The sequence below is a fragment of the Hyaena hyaena genome, unplaced genomic scaffold (assembly GCF_003009895.1).
Source record: "Hyaena hyaena isolate Hyena2069 unplaced genomic scaffold, ASM300989v1 scaffold_807, whole genome shotgun sequence".
Classification (NCBI taxonomy): domain Eukaryota; kingdom Metazoa; phylum Chordata; class Mammalia; order Carnivora; family Hyaenidae; genus Hyaena; species Hyaena hyaena.
The window spans coordinates 384,933-409,662 of record NW_024081441.1 but is presented as its reverse complement, the minus strand read 5'-3'; the positions used below and the strand labels follow the sequence as shown (position 1 = coordinate 409,662).

General features: G+C 35.0%; 2 protein-coding genes across 7 annotated transcripts in view; one reads left to right on the top strand and one right to left on the bottom strand.

The window, feature by feature from the left end:
* Positions 1 to 13,376, top strand: part of IMMP1L (inner mitochondrial membrane peptidase subunit 1) — a 74,635-nt gene extending 61,259 nt beyond the window's left edge. For 5 of the 6 annotated variants that reach the window (XM_039219328.1, XM_039219331.1, XM_039219327.1 and 2 more), the window contains 2 exons: positions 12,229 to 12,339; positions 13,214 to 13,376. In XM_039219328.1, the coding sequence (XP_039075259.1) occupies positions 12,229 to 12,339; positions 13,214 to 13,282 (180 nt within the window). In that variant the 3' untranslated portion in view covers positions 13,283 to 13,376. Of the gene's footprint in view, positions 1 to 12,228; positions 12,340 to 13,213 lie in introns of those variants that run through there. The other variant, XM_039219330.1, reaches the window with a different exon arrangement.
* The window catches only part of DNAJC24 (DnaJ heat shock protein family (Hsp40) member C24), a 55,727-nt gene continuing 43,895 nt past the window's right edge, over positions 12,899 to 24,730 (bottom strand). The window contains exons 4-5 of the mRNA XM_039219333.1: positions 18,721 to 18,789; positions 12,899 to 14,852 (exon numbers count right to left, since the gene is read on the bottom strand). Coding sequence (XP_039075264.1) covers positions 14,722 to 14,852; positions 18,721 to 18,789 — 200 coding nt within the window. The 3' untranslated portion in view covers positions 12,899 to 14,721. The remainder of the gene's footprint in view (positions 14,853 to 18,720; positions 18,790 to 24,730) is intronic.

Below are 24,730 nucleotides of genomic sequence, written 5' to 3'. Positions count from 1 at the left end.
AGTGGATTTGAATTTTATATAATTTGTAAAATTAAAAGGCCACATGTCTTACTAGTGGATACCATAATGGACAGTATAGCTCTAAAAGCTTATTAGCCAAGTTGGAAAGGCAGACAAAGAATTCCAATATGATGTACTGGAATTATATACAAGGTGCTATGATAAGGCACAAGACGATATTTATCTACACTGGGATCAATAAGATTCTTCCAGACTGAGGCAGGGGAGTAAAACTTGAGTTGAAATTCTAAAGAATAAGTAGGAGTTGACCAAAGCAAGCAGCATATTCATAAGGTCTAGAAGGAAGGGAGAGTGTATCATTGTTTTTTGGGCATCTGCCAAAAGTAAGTTCTCCTGTCTGGAACATATAGTGGAGAGGGGTAGGTAGTGAAAAGACATGAAAAAGTAAACAGCACTCAGTTCCTTCTAGGTCTCAAAGAGTTAAATAACATCATCAGATGTAGTTTTTTAAAAATCACCTCTAAAATAAAACTTTAAAAAATTATTTCTTGTATAAAAAACCAATATTATTAAATTCTTATAAGAAATAATAAAAAATCACTCTGATATTAGCATAGATTAATAGAAGAAAGTTTGGAGTAGGAAAGACTAGAGGCTGAGGGACCAGTTAATAGGCTGTAAGACATAATTAAAATTAAGATAATAACATTAAGAATGGAAAGCAGTACAAAGTTTGGAGAAAGACTAAGAAAATATCTAGACAGGATTGGATGCTGGAAGAAATGGAATTGAAGGGCTTAAAATTGAGCCAGGTTTCTGGTTTTAGTAATAATAGGGGTAGGTGGTACATTAGGAGATTCTGGGGGACATGTTAAGTTGGGAAATGGAGAGAAGATATAGCCTATCTAATAAGCCTAAGAGACTTTATTTTAAATTAATACTGTGGCAACTAAATTATTGTAAGTGGGGGGAGGGAGGAACCAAGGGCTTTCCTAGAATAATATTTGGATATTATACAATTCCCTCCTGGATGTCCGCAATGTATTCTCATGATCTCTTAGTTAAAACAATGTTTTGGTGCTCTCAGCCCTCAGAGATCAGTCTTACTTTTTGAAGATCTCCAACTATTCTCCTCTTTGTACCTTATTACATCATTGCAAAACATGTCATCTGTCATACACCAGTCTAACTTGGAATTTTGTATTCACTAAACTAGGTTTCACATACCTTCCACAGTATGGTGCATTAGAGTTGTGGTTTTGATGAATAAAACACAAGTGGAAGAAGTATTATCTGTCAAGAAAAACATGCAACATAATGCCGTGTGTGTGTGTGTGTGTGTGTGTGTGTGTGTGTGTGTTTTCAGGCATTAGAAACATCAAATACAAAAAGATCTACATATTTCATTCAATTATTTCTTCTTTGGAATATGGACTCTTTTCTACCCCAGGTTTTCTATTTCTAATACCATATCAGGTGCTAAATAAGCTTCCTAGCCAAGCTCTCTGAAACAGCTGTGTATAGGAACCATAGGAAATGGAAAAGAGCCGCATTCACTCATCTATAGGAGTAAATCCATATAGGGATGAGTTTTGACTTTGGGAAGAATTATTCGAAGTCCTAGGAATCAAAATTTTGGTGGAAACGTGCTAGTACATATTTTGTACAGTATGTATCTGATTTGCCAATTGTTTAGAAATTTCTGAGAGCATGAGAAAATTCATTATTTACATACTTACTACTCCATTCTACTATCTGAAATACCCTATGTTTCATTAAATTAGGGTCATCTTTTGGAATATGAGAACCAGAATGTACATTAGGCTATATTAAATTGAAGCTACAGAGATAGTCTTGAAATGAGAATTGAGATGCTTCTTTTAAGTACTAATCCAAAAACGAAACAGGTAACGTTATTTTACAAATAGAACAAAAAAGAGCAAAATAATCTGTTGTCCTAGAAAAAAATATTATAGGATTGAAATATTAATACTAGATGGCTATGATGGCCAGGCATATTTGTTGTCTGCGGTCATACCACCTAGAACACGCCCGATCTCAGAAGCTAACCAGGGTCGGGCCAGGTTGGTACTTGGATGGAAAGGCCTGTTGGTTGGCTTCAGTCCCAACACCTTCCCCCTCCATGTACCTTCTGACTAGCTGGTATACAGTTCTAAAGAAGTGAATGCTTCACAAGGAAGAGCCTAAGCATTTGGTATTTAATAAACATTGCTTAAGATGCCTGTTGAAAAAATAAAAATGGTAGTCTTTACTACATTTGGGAGATTTCATCTTAAAAACTGAATTTCATTACATCAGCGTAATTAAGGGGCACCTGGCTGGTTCAGTCAGAAGAGCATGTGACTCTTGATCTCTGGGGTTGTGAGTTTGAGCCCCAGGTTGGGGGTAGAGTTTTATTTAAAAATAAAATGAAAAAAAAAAAAAAACCCAGCATAATTAATATGGCATCCGTTACAACGTACATTTTTAATTATACTGACTTCCAGTCTTGGCTAGTACCAGAACTATATAATTGAATACAACGTAAAAGAAAATATGAAAAACATAAAGTAAAATTGCAAAGCACAGTTCACTTTTCAGAGAACTGGGTAGATTGCATAGGAAACCAGGAACAAAGAAAGCCCATCAGACCACATTCAAACCAGACACTGGGGCAGCTGCTAATCAACAATAACTAATATTCAGTGAGTGCTTACTGGGTGACAGGAGCCTTCTATGTTATTTCATTTGGTTCTTAGAAATATTCCTCTGAGATATTTATTAGTCTCAGTTCTATAGATGAGGATTAAATAACCTGCCTAAGGTACTTAACCTAGTGGGTGGCAGAGCTACATTTAGAACCCAGAACTCCTGCTCTGTAGACAGTATCTTTTAACCACCATGCTTAGACAGTCCATCAGAAATTCTTCTTCAGGATGGATGGAGGTATTAAGTACTTGCGGAGCTTAGCTTGCAATAGCTATGAGACTGAGCAAGCCAAGCCTTAGATTAAGCTCTAAACCTATTCAGCAGGCAGATGCTCAATAATGAAAGAACCTGTTCATAAAAAGCATCCTCTGTCACTCCAACCTGGATCTGTAGCTTATTGGAACTTTTGTGAAATTCCTCTTTGGTGATAATTGGCTAATGAACCCAAGGTGCACGTTTTTAAGTAGGGAAGAACAATAACAGTCCCCATGAATGATGCAGATAGGAGTAGTAAGTCAGCATATAAATGGGGAGAAAAAGAAACAGGAGTGCCCAGTTATAGTACCCACAGAAATAATCAGTGTATTAACTGTTCCATGCCTGGTCCTTATAAAATGTTAATCCCTTTGTCATGCATCTAGTGTTTGGGAGTACCACCATCAGGACTCCAGATGGACAAATATGGGCAAGAAGTTGTGCCAAGGAGAATGTCAGTGAAAACAGAATGTTAGTGAACTTGTTCCTTGAGTTTGGCTTTCAAAGATACCCATAACTGACAGTTGAGACTCCCAATTTCTGAAATTAAAGTTAACAATGTTTTTTCTGTGCTGTTCTTAAAAGCTCTTCTACTTGATCGCCTCTAGGAGGATTCAGTGCTTCACTTTCTGTCATATATATCTTTCTTTATAGCTTTTATTGGTGTTATAGGAAGAGTAATCTCCCAACAATTATTGATGGTGTTTCTAATTTTGTTTTTGCACGAATCATACTAATACTGGGTTTTATGAAGTTCTCTTAGAACTATATGATAAATTATTTCCTTTTCTAGTATTCTCTCCAGTCGCTTGTATGCACAGCATTTTACCATGGCTGCGTTTTGGTTACATAAGTCATGATTAAGCAGAATATGCATTAGCCACATAATGGCATACAGTAATTTGACTTGATCCTGCTTAACTGGAAGATAGTAACATAAAAAACAATTTTTGGCATTAATTGTTAGAGGGAAATGACATGTAAAATGAAATGTACATTCATCATATGGGTTTTTCAGAGTAGGGAAATTATACATTTATTCCAGGAGACCCAAAACAAATCTTTAAAATATATGTGGAAAATTATATACTCTTAAGATTAAAGTGTTACTGATGTATCACCCCATTTACTTTTGCCAAAAAGAAATAAGGCTTTATCTGATTGCTTTCATAAAATATGTGTGCCTCTTCTTTTCCTTTATAATTCAGGAAGAGGAAAAAAATAATGTCAAAAAATGATTCCAAAAACTTTGTCCCTCTCCTGGTCTTCATGAATTTTTGTTTGTTTCTTTGACTACTGTTTTCCTTTTCATTCATAGTCATTTTATAAACCTTACTGAGGCGTGGGTAGTAGCAGGCCAGTGCTCACCCTACCTTTATTGGCTGTAAATTATAAAATATCTGGCAAACAAAGGGTTAATTATCAATCTGTTATTAGGGTTTTCTGGTTTTTTAAATTTTTGAAAGGTCAGACATACAAATATTCTTCAGTCAGAACTTTTTCTTAAATAGATATTTTTTGCTTTAAATAAATGAGTTTGCAGTTTAGTAAATGTGTTATTTGATATTGTGGACTCTTGCATCAGATTTCACATGAATCAAGAAAAGTAACACCTGTGGGTTGGTTCACAAAGCCTCTTTTGTTGAATGGACACCCGCAGGCCATGAGGCAATTACATTTGTTGCTTGTACTAAAGGAGGCACTTAACTAGACCTCAGTAAGTATAGCTAAGAACCAGAGGCTTGATTCTTTTGTCCAGCCCTGGGATTAGGTTTTATCATACATCAGGAAGTAAACCTCTGACGTAGAAAGAAAAAACAAGAATGTGTTAAGGGTTCTTTCAGTGCTTTAAAATTTAGCCCTAAAGTTAGCCCTGAGAAAATTCAGGTTAGAGCCAAAGTAAAAATTTCTATGTGGTATTCATTGTAAATATGTTCATATATTCATATTTAGTTTTGCAAATTCATTCAAGTTGGTATGGCAGACTTACAAATATATGAAAAGGGAAGGTAATCTAACCACTTAAAGTTTTTGTTATGAGAAGGAATGAACAAAGCATGGATGGAATAAGGAATTTCCATTTTTGGTAACTTGCAAACATTTATTATAAATGAATTTATTGGAGTCCTTTCTACTTTAGTTGGAAAGTTAAAAATAGCTCTTTTTAGAATACATTTTAAACTGCCATTTTATTAATATTATAATATTGCTATAGAATTTTTTTCTCTTAACTGGTTTGAATTTCCAATTTAGTGATAAACAGTAGGTTATCCCATAGACAATAACTGTGTTTTGAGTTAGAAAGAAAATTTTTTTCTGTTTCTTGCCTTAGTCTACACCAGAGAGGTCAGGTTTTAAGTTTTGGATCCATACCAAAAATGTGTTGTACTTTATGTTTACTTAAATAAATGAGTTCTTAGATTAATGTTTTAGTTATACAGAGATCTGGTAAAAGTAGTGCTAATTGTAGTCATTTATTTGTACTATACAAAGAAACAGAACCTTCTATGTTGACTGGAAGTTAGGTTCCTCTCTACACTATCAAAGACAAAAATAAAATTTTTAAGAAATTAAATAAAGCTCATCCTAAACTGCGTCGGGATGGACAGTGTTCTCTTTCCAAAAAGTACAAGTATCACTGAAAGGAGTAGGCATATTAAGATACATGTATGTGCATGTGTATATGCATATGTATATACATTAAGTACCTGTTGACTTAAAGTTTTTTTTTACTTTATTGTGCTGCAAAAGCAATACATATTCAGTAGAAACTGTATTTCAGTTTTGAATTTCGATCTTTTCCTGGGCCAATGTGCAGTAGGATACTCTTGTGGTGCTGGGAAGCAGCAAGTGACCCATAGCTTCCAGTCAGCCCCACAATCAAGAGGTACGTGACTATTTGCAGCCAACTATCCTGTACTGTACAGCCATTCTGTTTTTCACTTTCAGTGCAGTATTCAGTTAATTACTTGAGATATTCTACACTTGATTATAAAATAGGCATATGTTGGGTGATTGTGCTCAAGTGTAGGCTAATGTAAGTGTTGTAAGAGTGTTTAAAGTAGGCTAGGCTAAGCTATGGAGTCCAGTAGGTTATGTGTATTAAATGCATTTTCTACTTACAATTCAGTTGATCCTTGAACATGGGTCCATGTACATGTAGATTTTTTACATTATGGTACTGTAAATGTAATTGCTCATCCTTTTATTTTTCTGAACATTTTCTTTTCTCTATTTTATTGTAAGAACACAATATATAATACATATATAAAATACCTGTTAATCAACTGTTTATGTCATCTGTAAGGCTCCCTCAACAATAAGACTATTAGTTTTTGGTTTTTTTTTTTAATTTTATGTCTTTATTTTGAGAGACAGAGAGTGAGCAGGGGAGGAGCAGAGAGAGGGAGACCCAGAATTCGAGGCAGGCTCCAGGCTCTGAGCTGTCAGCACAGAGCCCAACATGGGGCTCAAACCCACAGACTGTGAGATCATGACCTGAGCCAAAGTCAGACACTCAACCGACTGAGCCACCCAGGTGTCCCGACTCTTCGTTAAGTTTGGCGGAGATCAAAGGTATACATGAATTTTTGACTGAGGGTGTTGGCACCCCAGTCCTTATTAAGTAATAGATACTGGTCATAATACTAGTCATTATTTCTATTGTAAAATTTGAAATATGTAAATTTTGTGGGTTCTTTACACATTTATACATATTACCCTGCAACATTTTTCACTGTCTTCATGTAAATCTGGTTTTTTTAACCAGCTGTCTACTATTATTTAAATAAATATTTTATTGAACTTCTACCTACTGAGGAACATTTATACTTTTGCCAATTTTGAGATACAAGCAATACTATATAGTGAGCTTTGTTACTTGTACAAAACTGCATGCTGAGTTTGGCAGATTTTTTCTAGAGATTTTGAAGGGAAAGCGTAAAGCAGGAAACCTACAGGGGATGCAACTGAAAGGGATGCAAGGTGAGAGAGATGCCAAATACTATACTTACATCAAAACTTTCAGTTCTTACCAAAAGTATTCTCTTCATAGTATTATGAAGTATGCCAAGAAAAATTATCAGACTTTTAAAATTAGAGGATTTGAACATTTGTTTCTGGCAATGATGAAATAACTGATGCTGAATTTGCCATCCTGTCATAAATAACTAGAAAATCGGACAAAATATGTGAAACAACTGTTCTCAGAGAATGCAGAAGCAGGAAGTACAGAACAGATCCTTAAAAGAGGAGAAACAAACAAGGCAAACCCTTTATTTGTTCCTAAATTCCCCTGTAAGGCACGTCTTTCAGAAGGTATTGAAGTAAAATTTAAGACAAAGATAGTGGTTTTGCTAAGCTGAAGAGACAGAGACTGGACTAGAGGGAAGTTTAAGTAGTTGGAACTTATGCATCAAACTGTCTGGGAAAACAGAGCTAGCAAATGATCAGCATAGATCTCCATAGGTGTTCTGTTGGCTTTTGAGTTGAATATTAAATTGTACCTATTTATGGTAAGACCTAGAAACTGAGCAAAGAATGAGTGGGGAGCTGAGCAATTCACAGAGCTCACATGGGGCTGAGAGCCACTGGAGTTCTGACCAGCCAGAGCAGATAGATCTCACTGAATATCTGGCATATTCAATAGAGATTATGAATATATATCAAAATTCTCTACTGAATATGTTCAATTCAATTCTGAATATCATTACTTAGTAGTAGGCCTAAAGTAGTCCTTAAAACACAGTGTGAGACAGAACCAACCTAACGAGCTTAAAAACAAGGCTTGAAAGGAATAAGCTCACCCACAGCTAACTTAACCACCTTCCCCAAAACAAGCAGACCTCAACATTCAACACCTTCTAAAGAAAGACAACAAAATCCACTCAACAAATGAATATCCAGCTTAGTCACAAACTACTAGATATGTGAAGAAGTATGAAAGTGTAACCAATAACCAGAAGAAAAATCAATTAAATAGATCCAGAAAAGTAACGGAATTAACAGACCTGTGCTTTAAAACACCAATTCTAAATATTTTCAAGGATCTTGAGGATGAACCTAATGAGGAAAGAAATTGTAAATGTAAAAAAGAACCAAATGAAATTTCTAGAGCTTAGAAAACACTGTATAGTCTTTATAATAGATTAGACTGCAAAGGTAAAAAGATCCCAAACTGAGAAAATATTTGCAATACATGTCAAAGGACTTACATTGTAAGGTAAAAAAGGGATTCATAAAATGAGTAAGAAAACAACCCATGTTTTAAAATGAGCAAAATATTTTAATAGACCCTCATAGAAGATATGCTAATAAGCACAAGAAAAAATGCTCAGAAATTCAAATGAAAACAATGTGATACCAGTAAATTACTAGAATGGAAAAGATTTTTTTATAAGTTTGTTTATTTTTGAGAGAAAGAGAATGCACACATATGTGCATCAGTTGGGGAGGGGCAGAGAGAGAAGGAGAGAGAATCCCAAGCCAACTCCATGTTGACAGCACAGAGCCTGATGAGGGGCTCAATCCCACAAACCGTGAGATAATGACCTGAGCTGAAATGAACAGTTGGACACTTAACCCTGAGTATCCTCAGGTGCCCCTAGAATGGCAAAAGATTTTTAAAAGGAAAATACCAAGGTTGTGGAGCAACCAGAATACTCATACATTCCTGTTGGGAGTGTAAAATCATTTAATTACTTTGGAAAATTTAAGGTTAAGCATCCATTTATGGCCCAGAAATTCTACCCCTTGGTATTTACTGAAAAGAATTGGATTTACACATTAATGTTAATAGTGTAGCTTTATGTATTTGAAGCTTCAAACATCAAAGAAAAATGTCCATCAATAGATTTATGGGTAAGCATTGTGATTTACAATAAAATACCACTTAGAGGTAAAAAGGAATGAATGACTGATACATACAGCATGGATTAATCATTAAAAAAAAAAATTGCAGAACAAAAGCCAGACACAAAGTAGTATGTACAGTACAGACTTGTTTGTATGAAATTAATGACCAGGTAAAACTAGTTTCTAGTCACAGATCTCATTAGTTGCCTGGTACTGGGATGGGAGCTTTTTGGCACGATTGAAATGTTTTACATCTTAATTGTGATTAACAGTTATGTAGATGTGCACACTTTCCAAAACTAGTGTCAGACTTGAAATGAGTGTTTTTTACTGTATATAATAAGTATACATCTATAAAACTGATTTTTAAAGTATTCATCCTTACTCTATACCAAAGATAAGTGGAATAATTTCAACATCATTAATTTTTTTAACTGGAGACGAAGTAATTGACAGTTAAGTCAACAAAGGTGATTGCTTTGATTTTAAAAGATCCACACGTAAAGGTTTTCCTTTTTATAGAGAAGCTCTTATTGAAGAGCTCATCAGTGGTGATAAGGTTGTTTTTCCTGATCTGTGTACTTTATATCAAGCATTGACATTTGTGAGATGTAGAGAATATTCCTTTACTGTAAGTGGACACATGGGGATCAGAATGTATAAGCTTCAGATAAATGGGAGTTAGCAAGTCCCATATTTAAACCTAATTTTATTAATATCAGTAACAGTACTTCACAGGTTGTTTTAAGGAGCAGATGAGGTTTGTTAGTGTGTGTGTGTTTTTTTTTATTAAATAAACCAGAAAGCCGTGTATACATACTGGCTTGCATTACTATTCTCTCCCTTTTGTTCCACCCTTTGCAAATAAGCACTAGGTAAAGGTAGCCTGGGTCATAGTCTTCCAGAGGCTTCTGGTAATATGTTCTGGGTTTCTGTTAGCATATTTCTTTCTGTGTTTGTTAGTTATACCAAAGATAACACTTCATCACTTTAGCTAACTTGTAAGAAACAAAGGTCATACAAAGGTGATTGGGCTTTACAAGAATTTCTATTTACTAATATTACCACCAAATATTGGAATTCTAGTTTTGACTTAGGCATTGCAAAAAATAAAGACCATGGCATGAATACTGTTATTCTATTTGCTTATTTGGTCATAAGAAAGTAAGTAGACTTACTCAAAAGCCAAGCAGTTTAATAAGATGTTTTAATCCAGGGCCCCAAGAAAGGTAGACTTTATGGCAGTGCTCTAAACAAGAGTATTTGCTATGGGCACACAAGGTTGGGGAAAGTTTCATGAGAACTGGAATATATATTGGATCCTGGTTTACTACCTATTTTTTAGATCCCAGAAACAAACACTTATTAAGGAGAAAACTATGGAAATTTAAACAAAAGATGTCCATATTATAGCTTCTCCCAGAGTAGTACTTTGAGACTATGTTAATGACACATGGCTTTTCCAAATATACTATTTTGTTCTTTTCTTCATTTATGACCTGAGATGGATTCACTTCTCTGCTTGAGCAATATTAAGCTTCACTGCACACAAATCACTAGTAGGAACCAGTCTTGCTTTTGACTCTGGAACCTATAACTAGTTCCACTAACAAAAGTGAGTGATCTTACAGTATTTCATATTCTTTTAGGAAACTTCTGTTCTTTCTCTACAAGTAGATTTAACATTTAAATCTATCTAAATGAAAATAATTAACTTGAGGGGCGCCTGGGTGGCTTAGTCGGTTAAGCGTCCGACTTCCGCTCAGGTCATGATCTCAGGGTTCCTGGGTTCCAGCCCCGTGTCAGGCTCTGTGCTGACAGCCAGCTCAAAGCCTGGAGCCTGCTTCAGATTCTGTGTCTCCCTCCCTCTCTGACCCTCCCCTGCTCATGCTTTCTCTCTCTCTCTCAGAAATAAATAAAAAACATTAAAAACTTAAAATAATTAACTTGATTTGTTTTGGGCAAATATTTCTGCATAAAACATTCCAAAATTATATAATTCCTGATGTAAAGTGAAATTCAGATTTTACATACTTGTATACCTTCATTTTCTTTCCCCAAAGCTAATATGGGTGTTTGGGGGAAGAAATGAAAAATAGGCAGATCACACAGGATTTTTAGGTCAGTGAACAGACTCTATGGTAATGATGAATACATGTCATATTTTGGCTGAAACCATAGAATGTACAACACCAAGAGTGAACCCGAAGTTAACTCTGGACTTTGAGTGATTATATTGTTGATGTGGGTTCAGCAAGTGTAACTAATACACCACTGTGATAGGGGGTGTCAGTAGTAAGGGAGGTTATGCATGTGTCGGGGCAGGAGATGGGTGGGAGATGTCTGTACCTTCCTCTCAATTGTGCTGTGAACCTAAAACTGCCCTAAAAAGAATCTTTAAAAAAACAGTAATTTGTAACATTTTTTAAATATTGCATTCATTTCTTATTAAACCCAATAGGAGTACTTTTCTTCACATAAGGTACCCAAGTGATAAATAGCCAGTCAAAAGAAAAGTGAAAATAAATTTCTTTCCAATAGGTCATTTTGGTCTGATCAATAATTCATCTTTCTTGAGTAACACAAACTGTAAAATAATTTGTAAAATGCAATTTTAAAGATAATTGCTGCAGATCAATTTTTTAATATGATAGGTTTCATTTCCCAGAGGGCATTTTTTTTTAAAGAAGTGTGTTCTAAATATTCTTATGGGTGACATTGAGTAAAAACTTAAACTTACGTTATTTAGCAGTTAATACATGGGACATAGGAGATAGGGTCTTTCATTTAGAAGGTCACCATCATTAATTTACAACTGATGATTTTATAATAGGTCCTTCTAGCTCTTGATGGTCATTATTAAAGTATAATGCATTGAAGATATGGTCTGTACAAAGGCAGAACAGGGATCTTAATTAGAATTCTGACAAGCCCACTCCAATAAAATGATGAGATTATTTGTAATTGATGTCACAATCAATTACCATTTAGTTTATCACGAGCATTCTAATAGGTCTGGCCTTGGTACTGGCCCCAGGATGTTGCTGAGTGAGTGGCTGCCCTGCTTATGCTGTTATAGAAACAGGAGGGCACATTTTCAGTCAGCATCCTAATGACCTCTTTTGAAGTCTATTAAATTAATGACCCTGTCACACTGTTTTGATCTCTTATAACCTCAGTTTGGGGTTTGTGTAACAAATTAATGTTTGGGAACCATGTGGCAAAAAAAGATCTTTTAAAATGTTGAATTTAAACCTAGAATATTACTAATATTCAATAGAAGATATTTTATTGTGCAAAAGATAAAGCACAAATACAAATCACAAGGCTTGTATGTATTTTCTAAGTGAGAACTGTAAGACATTTCTCCGTACCACCTAAAGACATGCTTTTTATAGTACCGAAATCTGTTTTCTCTTTTAAAGAGGTTGCTTTCTTCTCTAATTCTAGGTGCCAACAGGTCATGTGTGGTTAGAAGGTGATAATCTACAGAATTCTACAGATTCCAGGTATTATGGACCTATTCCATATGGGCTAATAAGAGGACGTATCTTTCTCAAGGTATTATTTTCTCTTTAAAATGTAGGATTTCTTCTCTGAGCTGGAAAAAATATTTCTTTCAAAATGAACTTGAAATATTCAGGCTGTCAGTGGGCTCAACCGTAGCAGTGACTACATTTAGGTACCTGCTGGCATTCAAATCTGTAAACATTACCCTTTCCCAAATGAGCTAGGTAATTAAGAATAATTTGTTGTTTGAATAATAAAACTTTAAACTACCTTAGCTATAAGAAGCCTTTAACTTAAATCTCCAAAATATAATTCCTTCTCATATAAATTTTACAACTATGTTCTTACCTTGGGCATAAATTAGTATGCATTTGCAGAAGAGCAGTGTTGAGTCAACCAAACTACCTGTTAAACAGGGATATCTCATGTAAGTACATCGGGTAATAGTCTTACCATGATTCTAAATGTATGACTCTTAGGAGAGATTATTATTTTCACTGTCTTCTCCTTTTTGCCACAAATGGTAAGAAGAAAAAGACATGAATACTTTGGTTGTTGGATAATTTGCAGGGTTCTTTGCACTTACGCAGATGTTATTTATATTCAAATACTTAGGTTCAGGGTTCACTTTATTTGAGGGTGGTAAAAAAAAAACAGACACACATATTCATACCTCTATATTCACGTACTATACACATGTAACTGATATAATGAATCAGTGTTCCAAACTTAGAGTTTAAATACATGTACACATACAAGTTTACTTTCTAAAGTCTTAGTTTGATATAATTTGTTCTTGACTAAAGAGTTAGGAGAAAAGTGTTTCATATATGGCACAGAGAAAACAGATGAATAAAAAAGGGAGTATGGTGATGATATAACATCACTTTTATTAATTGTCTTCAATCACATTTTGATTTCACAGATTTGGCCTCTGAGTGATTTTGGATTTCTACGTGACAGTCCTAATGGCCACAGATTTTCTGACGATTAGCAAGCATTTGTTCTTTTGATTTCTCTCTCCTATTCAAGTGAATTTATTACTGCCACTGAAACCATGTACTTACTAATAAACTATTTGCTATTTAGTTTTAGTCATTTTTGATTGTTAAATATAAAGGAAAAGTGACACACACTGCACGCTATATTAGTTTAAAATATATGGATACAAATGTAATCCAAAATAAGTCCTCCAAATTTTATGATAAATATAAAAATATTTTTAGGGAACAAAACCTGGGTGACAATCTCACTCTTGAACTCTTGGTTTTATAGCTATAATGAAAGTAATCTTCTCTTGAATATGCCTCATATTTTAGCTACATTTACATGTCAGGATAGTAATTAGTCTTTTAAATCCAAACCAACAATAAATAACATGAGTTCAACCTAATTAAAAGCTGCAAAGTCACATGCTTGGTTCACTCATTGGAAATTAAGTAATGAAGTTTCAGTGATCCCATAAAGGATTCCTCAATTTCTTTTAAGTGAGTCCTGACTTATACTGTACATAGAATATCAAATATAGAGAAAAATAAAATCTTTGGAGTCTATTATAGTCTATAATAACATTATAAAAGTCCATTTTATCATACAGCAATGTAGTGGTTCCTTATTCATAAATATACAAATTAGTACTCTTAGACTTTGAAATAAAAAGGGAAGTAATACACCTATTTCAAATTATTATTTTTTAAAAAGTTACTACTTCCTAAGACATTTAAAATTGAAGATGGCAGTGTTCAAACCTTACTCCCTTTAATGTAGCCACACGACGAATCCGAATCTGGAAATACAGTGCCAGGACTGGAGTCAAGTCTTTTGATTCCAAAGCTGTCTTTTCCACAGTTGCCATTTTACCTTCTTTAACTCTGTGGCAATGTCATGAATATCCATATCCAGTCTTCATTATGGGACAACTAGGTTCACATGTTATTCACAAAGATTCTAATTATGATGACCTGAGAATTTGAGATTTTTACTTGTACAACAGGCCTATAACTTGAGCAAAAATAAATGTCATGCTACTTTAGAAACTGAGTAACTATAAAGGAACATGATGGTACTGTGACCCAGAATAAGAGAAGACATGCTTATTTGAAGAAAAGGAAATTTCTTATTTTGTACCAAGGAGAAAATGGACCAAATAATAAAGTTCCCAGATGGGAATTCACAAAATATAATTTATAATTCAAGTCCTTTTTTTTTTTTTGGTGATCTACTAACATAAATTATAAACACATATAAATAACTGATGAGTTCATTTTCTATTAACATAGGGTGGCCCTTGCTTGACAGTTTTATATTTTCTCTGCAAATAAAAGAGCTGACAAAAAAAAAATCCTGCTTCTATCAGCTTTATACATTTACTTGAATGGGCGCTCTTCAACATGTATGAATACACAGTTAAAGGATCTCACTTAGTGAACAATTTCAGGCATAATGAAGGAGTTCTATAATTAGTGAACATGTATCACAAGAAATCAGGGTAACTTCTTCTGCTTCATCCTTGGAAACCCTGTATTTTCCACCACATCGGCAACTCAGAGAAAAAGAGTGATCATCTGTAAAGAAAACAAAATGATGCACCAAAGGCTTTTAAGTAACTATTTCAACATGTTTTTAAAAATGCAACTTATCTCACAGAAATTGCAAAACAAAAGATAGAAGTTCAGTAAGTAGAAAATGTATCTAAATGAGAACTTGAAAAGTTTCTTATATAGGGGTAATGTTTCTAAAAATTACTTACCAAAGAATCTTTAAGTTTTATTTTTATTTACTTTGAGAGACGGGGGGAGAGAATCTCTCAGGTCTCCATCTCATAAACTGCGAGATCATACCTGAGCAACAATCAAGAGTCGGACACTCAACTGAGTGAGCCAGCCAGGTGCCCCAAAGAATCTTGACCTCTAGAGGAGATGGACTGAAGCTGTGAATCAACAGCCCAAAGATCTTGAGGGGACAGCAGATGCTCAGAAGTGACCCATGACATTTATTTGAAGTCTTCTGTTTTCTTAAGATCCATATAAATTTTACATTCTTCCCAATTTATTTGTCGAAAATATTACTGTTAAAGCAAAGAGGAAAAATAGCCCTACATGTTTTGCTGTTAAGCAACATGCTTTTTTGCCTGGAGTATATCCTTTTAGAGAAAACTCTGCTAACTTAACTGTTAATCAAGTTCATAATTTTAAATACTCTCTGTTCTAGTATCACACTAATTCTGTGAAGTCAGATGCCCAACAGAGACCATACAGCAAAAGGTTTAGTCTACTAATGGTGGAAATTATACTAAGTCTATCCTCTTGGGAAGTTGAAATGCTTATGTCCTTTAACTGAAAGAAATCTCTGATTCATCTCACTGTCACTGAGAAATGACTGTCAAAGAAAAATAATGACTGATCACCTTATTCTACTGCCATAATTTTTTATTAGAGATACATCAAATATCTTCATTCAATTCTCAAACATTTTTAACACTCAGATCTTACATATATGCCACTAAAAGAAAAAAAGGAAAAATTCACCTGCCTTCTATTTGTTCTCTAATCAAGTTTGGCCTTGGGAAAATTAACAAATAAGCCAACTTTTGGGGTCCCTGGCTGGCTTAGTTGGTACAGCATGTGACTCCTGATCTCAGGGTCGTGGGTTTAATCCCCACATTGGGCGTGGAGCCTACTTAAAAAACAAATAACCAAATAAGCCAACTTTACGTGTTTCTTTTACCAGTAAAGAAAACATGAATTCATTCACACAATCCTAATTTCTCATCACAATGCATTTTTCCTTCATAAAGAAAAATAATTTATTCTGAATTTTAAGATACTAACATCCTTTCTGTCTGAGCCAACATATATACTATAGTAGAGCATGCTTTCAAAGTGAATGGTTTCATTATTAAATTGTCTAAAACTACATATTCTAACCAAAGGTCTTAAGCTAAATCTCCCTCCTGTTTTTTTACCACCTCAGTGAACACTGAGAAACAATCTGATGTGACATGTGCTCAGTAAATGATGTAGAGGCCACCATGGGCTACTGTGGAGTTTTGTTATAGAGGATTCCAAATATTAATGCTCACTAAAAATTCACATCTTGTTACATTTCTCCTTTTATTATTCTATCACTTAACAAAGTGATATCTTCACAGAAACCATTTTAAATACATTGAAGGCAAAATGACCAAGTTGTGAAACAGACTAACTCTAAGGGGAAAGGTTACCTTCACTCTCTCAACAGTTGTTTAGGGATGCCTTTTAAAAATAGTAAAATGCATTGTTTCATACTGTCCTTGGATCAAGAAGATGGTAATTCGGCTACGTCTATCATGTAGGGTTTCATCCACTTTTCTCCTGCTCTGGATCTTTACTTTCCAAGGCTATTCTGAAAATAGCTATGAAGGAATCTTCAATTTTTTATTTGCCCAGTTGATCACACTTTTTATTGAATTGTATCTGCCAAGAATGCTCTTCTCAATTGCAAAGAACAATTCAAAATTTCAAATTCAATCGCAAAACTTACATTATTTGTTTGTAATATTCTTGCAGAAATAACAGCTTCATGCAGCTGGTGGCTGCTCAGTATTTTCTCTTTAAGGATTATCTCTCAAGGATAAGGATTATTTCCATCTTTAAAAAAAACTTTAATTGAAATAAGTGTCAAAGGATGTCTTATGCTTTTAAGATTAACTATAGCTTCTTATAAGTGATTCACTGGCTGTGGTTAAGATTCTTCTGTATCTTCTGCATTGTCCAGTTTATTTAAGAGAATCCCAAAGACAATGGCACATTTATAACTTGACGATTTCATGTTGTACATTTCCCTTTAGTATCTTGTTTTTTTATATTTGTATCCGAAACCTCATTGTATTTGCTGATTGAACGGATACTTGAACCACCAATCCATATTCGCTTAAAATAAAATCTGATATTTAAAAGGCTACTGAAGGAAAAATTACAAGAACCAGTTTTGACTATTTTCATATTCGCAGGAATCATTAGGAAACAAAATATATTAATTAAATCAACTGCAGCAAGAAGAATTTGTCTAATAAGAGATTAACACACATACACCCAATACTGACTGATGAAGTACCAATACTATATTTTCAAAAACTATATTTAGTTGAGCAGGACTCCTTGATAAATGACATGCTTTAGCCTCTTCATGAACTAGAAGGCTTTTCACTAGATCCTATGTCACTATTGTGTTCATAGCAGTTCTCTTGTTTACTCTGGTGAACTATTGTTAACCGCAGCAACCCCAGTTACAACAAATCTCAAGTTTCCCAATCATTCACTGCAAAAATGAGAATTATACACTACGATTTCATTTGGCAGTTCAGGAGCACGGTCACCTATAGGCAAAAATGTGATTCTCCTCCTTAGTCAACAGCCTGTGACCCACCTAAGAGCATGAAAAAAATTCGCCATAAAACAAAATATTCCAGTAAACATGGTTTCAGGAAGGGTGGGCTGTGTATCTTCTACCTAACCATAGTCACTAGTAAATTTTTATAAACCCCTAGGGAATTTTTAACCCAGGCTGAACAATTAAGTTATAGGGGTTGAAGTATATAAAAATTCTAGGGATTAGCAAGATTTTGTCCATTTTCCCAGAGAAATATGGATGTAGAAGAAGGAACTTAACAGTGTCTAACCAGAGTGATTCACAAAACTATCAGAAGAGTAGAGAAATTAGATTTGTTTATAAATTCTAGGAATGGAATTTATAAGATAGGACTTCATGGTGGGTAAAAAACTGAGCTCCAAGCAGTAGAGTATCGTAAGAAGAATCCTGCTCTGACAGTTTCTGATTCCATATAAAGAAACAAAAACAGAAATTCTAATAGGAGTTCATCTCAAATATCAACACAGGAGAATGGGAAAATTATTTTCTTTATTTTCCCTATTACACTACTGAGGAGTAAACCAAAACCTAAAGTCATGTTAAAAAGAAAACCTCATGAAATTTTATGTACCTAACATCTAATTAGAATAGAAAAATGACTGGAGGGGAACCATGGTGGCTCAGCTGACTGACTTTGGCTCAGGTCATGATCTTGTGGTTCATGAGTTTGAGCTCTGCATCGTGTTCTCTGCTGTCAGCATGGAGCCCGCTTCTGATCCTCTGTCCTCCTCCATACGCGCCGCCCCCCCCCCCCGCCAGCTCACGCTTTCTCTCTCAAAAATAAATATATTAAAGAAAAAAAGAACTGGAAATGAGTCAATAATTGACCTTTAGAATGAAACAAAAATATGCTTAAAAGTATACTACACACACACACACACACACACACACACAGACATACATATATATTTAAATCTAAGCTATTCTGTTTTTTAAGATTACCAAGTATCCCATGAGAGTTTTTCTTTTCAAAGAAAATCTCTAATATTTTTCTTTACTGTAGTCAAAAGAAAAAATCCCAACCTTCATTCCAACACATTTCTTCAAGATATACTTGAGCATCTACTGGTCCCGTATTTCTTAAATCACCTTCTGTAAAATATAAAGAGACACTTAGTTTGATACTTTAATCATAACTGAAGAATGCTGAAAAGACAACTCCAGCCTGGGGACTACATTTCTACTTTACTTACCATTTAAAAACTAACCACTTTTGACAGCAGTTTTAAGGCTACCTAATAGTCCACTTCTTATAAACTTTAACAGTTAAAATCTATCCTATTTTCCACAAACATGCAACAAGAAAAAACCATAAAATTGATTTTGATAATTCCCTGTGATTAATTAGTGACCTCTATTTTGTGAGAGACAGGGAGTTTTGTTGTCAGATAAACTATACCTGCAGCTAAGGAAGGCAGCATGGAGTTGGGCAAAAGTAACTACTTGAACCTTAGTTGTAATATCTTAATAGCTTTTTAACCTTAGAGATATACCTTAGATATACTGAGTTATCTCTTAGCTACTTTAGAAGGGTTGTTATGGACTGAATTTTGTGCCCCCAAAATTCATATGTTAACGTATTTGGAGATAAGCCTTTTAGGAGGTAATTAAGGTTAAATAAGATCACAGGAGTGGAGTCCTAATCTGATAGAATTGGTAGCCTTATAAGACGAGGAAGAGAGGTTTATCTCCATGCACAGGCACCAAGGAGAGTAGGATATAAAGACACAGTAAGAAAGAAACCATTTACAAGCCAATAAGAGATCCCTCACCAGGAACCATATTGACTGGCACCCTGATCTTGGAATTGCAGGCTCCAGAACTATGAGAGACAAATTTCTGTTATTTACACCACCCAGTCTGTGGAATTTGCTTACGGCAGTCAGAGTAGACTAATACCAGGGTGCTGTTCTGATCAAATGAAATCAGGCTAAAAGTGCTTAAAAGAATAAAGTTCTAGGGGCACCTGGATGGCTCAACTGGTTAGACATTTAACTCTTGATCTTAGTTCAGGTCTTGATCTCAGGGTCATGAGCTCAAGCCCATGTTGGGCTCTGCACCGGGCATGGAGCCTATTTAAAAGAAAAAAGAAAAAAAAGAAGAAAGTTCTAACCCCAAATGTAAGGGGCTGTTTGTCATCTGATTTTTAACTGCTTCCAACAGTCATAGGTAACTTAAAAATAAGACTTTACTGGGGCGCCTGGGTGGCTTAGTCGGTTAAGCGTCCGACTTTCGCTTAGGTCATGATCTCGCGGTTCGTGGGTTCGAGCCCCGCGTCGGGCTCTGTGCTGACTGCCAGCTCAGAGCCTGGAGCCTGTTTCAATCTGTGACTCCCTCTCTCTCTGACCCTCCCCTGCTCACGTTGTCTCTCTCTCTCTCTCTCTCCTAGAAATAAATAAAAAACATTAAAAAAAAATAAAAAAAAATAAGACAAGACTTTACTAAAAGCTTTCAGTAACCATGTAATACAACTGTATTGTGTTGATGTTCTATTGCTACTTCATAGGTCAAAGTTTTCCCTAGAGGTGAAGGTCCAAAGAAGCCTGAAATTCCATCCAAATTTAGTAAAAGTATGGTCTAGGTGGTAGAAGCATGCACTCTTGCATAAAACAAGTGTCCTTTGGGACAAAGGAAGCAACTATAGATAAGCATTTGTCTTTGTTTCTAAAGGCGTACTTCACATATACTTGTATTGTTCTTCTAGAAGTTGATGCTTAAAAGAAACTACTCAAATCCACCCCTCACCCTAAAGAAATTTTCTTTAGCTGTCTCACTAGTCTCTTGTTCAGTTGCTGAGAATGCTTTCCTTTATTCCGTGTGAGAATGCCTACAACTTAATTATATTTAATAACTGCCTGTTCAAATTTATTGGTGAGTTACACAGTTTTAAAATAGATGAAAAAATTATACAATATTTTGAACTCACTATGGTTTTTGATTAAATATGTCAAATGTTACATCGCTTCATATTTACTGGGTACCAACAGTCTATTAAACTGACCCTAAAATCCAGGATAAAGACTTTGCCCAGTGGCCAGGCATAGGTCCTCCATGTCTGTACCCACTGAAGAGCTTATGCAGACCGTTATCTGTATGCGAAGTGATTTCTGAACAAAACAATTTCCACATTCTACATAAAGTACACTTGGTTGTAGGTTATTCAGTATTTTAATTTAAAAAATATTTCCCTGAAATTCCCATGGATAGAGAAAAAAATCTTAATCACATGTTTTCGTTTCTTAGAATGACTAAGGTAGTTTGCTTGAATGGAGAAATGAAATACTTTTAGATGTGAGGAATGGGAGTAATTGGCACTTAACAGATTATAGTTAGGGGAAAAACATATGTAAATAATTTATAATCAAGCTGCCTATCTTCCAGGGTATCTTACTACATCTTAAGTAATTCTGAAATCAATTAAAGCTGCTCCTGGATAGGAAGAACAAATATTGTTAAAATGTCAATACTACCCAAAGCAATATATATATTCAATGCAATCCCTAGCAAAATAACACCACCATTCTTGACAGAGCTAGAACAAACAATCCTAAAATTTTAATGGAACCAGAAAAGACCCTGAATAGCCAAAGCAATCCAGAAAAAGAAAACGAAAGCTGGAGGCATCACAATTCTGGACTTCAAGCTGTATTACAAAGCTGTAATCATCAAGACAGTATGGTACTGGCACAAGAACAGACACTCAGATCAATGGAACAGAACAGAGAACCCAGAAATGGACCCACAAACATATGGCCAACTAATCTTTAACAAAGCAGGAATAATATTCAATGGAATAAAGACAGTCTCTTCAGCAAGTGGTGCTGGGAAAACTGGACAGTGACATGCAGAAAAATATACCTGGACCACTTTCGTACACCATACACAAAAATAAACTCAAAATGGATGAAAGACTGAAATGTAAGACAGGAAGCCATCAAAATCCTCAAGGAGAAAGCAAGCAAGAACCTCTTTGACCTTGGTCGCAGCAACTTCTTACTCAACACGTCTCTGGAGGCAAGGGAAACAAAAGCAAAAAAAACTATTGGGACGTCATCAAAATAAAAAGCTTCATCACAGCAAAGGAAACAATCAGCAAAACTAAAAGGCCACCGACGGAATGGGAGAAGACATTTGCAAACGACATATCAGATAAAGGGTTAGTATCTAAAATCTATGAAGCACTTATCAAAGTCAACACCCAAAAAACTAATAATCTGGTGAAGACATGAGGTAAAGACATGAAATGATACTTCTCCAAATAAGACATCAGATGACCAACAGACGCATGAAACAATGCTCAACGTCACTCATCATCAAGGAAATACAAATCAAAACCACAATGAGATACTACCTCACACCTGTCAGAATGGCTAACATTAACAACCCAGGCAACAGATGTTAGTGAGGATGTGGAGAAAGAGGAACTCTTTTGCATTGCTGGTGGGAATGCAAACTGGTACAACCATTCTGGAAAACAGTATGGAGGTTCCTCAAAAAATTAAAAATAGAACTACCCTATGACCCAGCAATTGCACTAGTAGGAATTTTTACAGGTATGCTGTTTTGAAGGGACACATGCACCCTAATGTTTATAGTAGCACTATCAACAATAGCCAAAGTGAGGAAAGAGCCCAAATGTCCATCAATGGATGAATGGATAAAGATGTGGTGTGTGTGTGTGTGTGTGTGTGTGTATACACATACACAATGGAGTATTATTCGGCAATCAAAAAGAATGAAATCTTGCCATTTGCAACTACACCGATGAAACAGGGTGTATTATGCTTAGTGAAATTAGTCAATCAGAGAAAGACAAATATATGACTTCACTCATATGAGAACTTTAAGATACAAAACAGATGAACATAAGGGAAGAGAAGCAAAAATAATATAAAAACAGGGAGGGGGCAAAACCGTAAGAGACTCTTAAATATGGAAAACAAACAGGGTTACTGAAGGGGGAGGAGGGATGGGCTAAGAAATCTACTCCTGAAATCATTGTTGCACTATATGCCAACTAACTTGGGTGTAAATTAAGAAAATAAAAACACACAAAAAAGGAAAAAAAAAAAGAATATTTACATTTGAATATGGGAATGTCCAGTGTTGTAAAAATTCCCTTTCAGCCAAATAATAAAATTCAAATTGAAAAAAAATAAATTAAAGCAAATCAGACAAGATAATAAAATGAATAAGCCTTTTTAATCTAACTTATCTTGGACACCTGTAATACAGCAATTATACAAAAAGACAACACATTCGTATATATCCTTTATGCCATTTTTTATTTGAAAATAATAAATGAGAAATAACTGGTGAAGATAACTGCCAAGGGAGTAAGCTTCATATTTTTTGCTTCTCTATTAGGAAGCTATTGTTATTCTTACCTAGTTACTATTTCATATGGAACTCTTTCCATTATTCCACCTACTCAAAAAAAATGGCTTTTACATTTTTATTATTTTTTCTTCTTTAATGTACAGTAACTTTAGAGTAGCTACCTATTTCTAAGTTGAAAGATCAACTTAGATGATATCTCCTAATAAGAGGGAAATAGAATGCAGAAATAGTACTTTGACCAAGTCAGAGTTAAAACAAGTTCATTAAAAAATATTTTCATGTTCTGTGGCTGCCTAAACATATATTTGATCTGATTATTCAATATTATGTGAACGGTGTCTAAATTTTTGTGGGGATTCTGGTTTTAAAAGTCATGTTTGACACAAAAGAGAACATACTAGGTGATTCCCCATTTTCTGAAATATAACAGGCAATACTACTCTGTTGTGTGACACTGCGGTGTTGGGTGTGGGGGGAGAATAGTGACTAGGACTTGTGGGGCCTTCTGGGTGCTGGTTTGTTGGATGTGTTTACTGTGAAAATCTGTCAAGCTGGACACTTAGGATTGGTGCGTTCCTCTGTATGTATATTTCAACAAAAAGTTTTAAAGGTAGTGTGTTGAGACTCCAATAGCTATACTTTTTAATAGAAATAAGGAAACAAAAGTTAGAGAAAGAAGTTAAAGGCCTCATAAGAAAGTGTGTAGTCCTTGAAAAGATGGTAATCTAACAACTTCTGAAAAAGGCTGGGGGTGATTAACTCGGGGAAAATTGGATCCCTGGAGAATCGGATAATGAGCTGAGGGGGTACATACAAGTAAAAGGTGAATCTAAATGTAGGGGGTGGGGAGGTGACCACGATCCTTTGTTGAGAGGCAGGTGTCCAGGGAATGGGGCAACAGCAACTTCCCCGCTAACTATGATTACAAGGAAGGAGCACAAACAAATCAATGTGTTTTTTTTTTCTTTCTAAACAATGATCTCTGCTTGTCCACCATTGTAGTTATAATTAGAAAACTTAATTCCTCCCTAGCCTGTAAAGTAACTCACAGGAACCTTGTAATTAGCTTTGATAATTGTCTACTAATCAGGCATGGCATGTGTAAAATAGATAAGTTCCTTTTCTTTTGACTATTACATATTATAAATATTTTTGCTCGTTACAATATTTCAATAGGTGTCTGAAAATGTAAATCCTATGAAAGTTTTCCTGTTAACATGACACTACTAAAATGTTGAGAAAACATAAACCGACTTAGAAAGTGACTTAATTAAAGGAATAGACCCAAGATTTAAATCTGGAATCTTAGCCACAGAATGGTAATAACTTAAAACCAAACAAACCCCGCCATTTGGAAAGAAAACGCAGTGCCTGGCATCTGGGTACTCTATCTTAAGTCCAGTTACACTACATGATTTCCTAATTCTTTTGAAGTAAACGGGCTTAGCTTTTCCTAAGGTATGTAGGCCTGCTCACAACTCTGTGCTGTACCCATAGCTTAGCCAAAATGGAGACAAGAAAAAGATCTGAATTTACTTACATACAGAAAGCAATGAATTATAAAGAGAGATTCCTGAGGAATATAATGATAAAATCAAATAATTTATGTGGTTACTTGGAAAAGAATCTTTCAACCTTTAGAAGTATAGGCCCTTCTGACCTTGTGTTCTATTGGATTTGTCTGACAACAAGA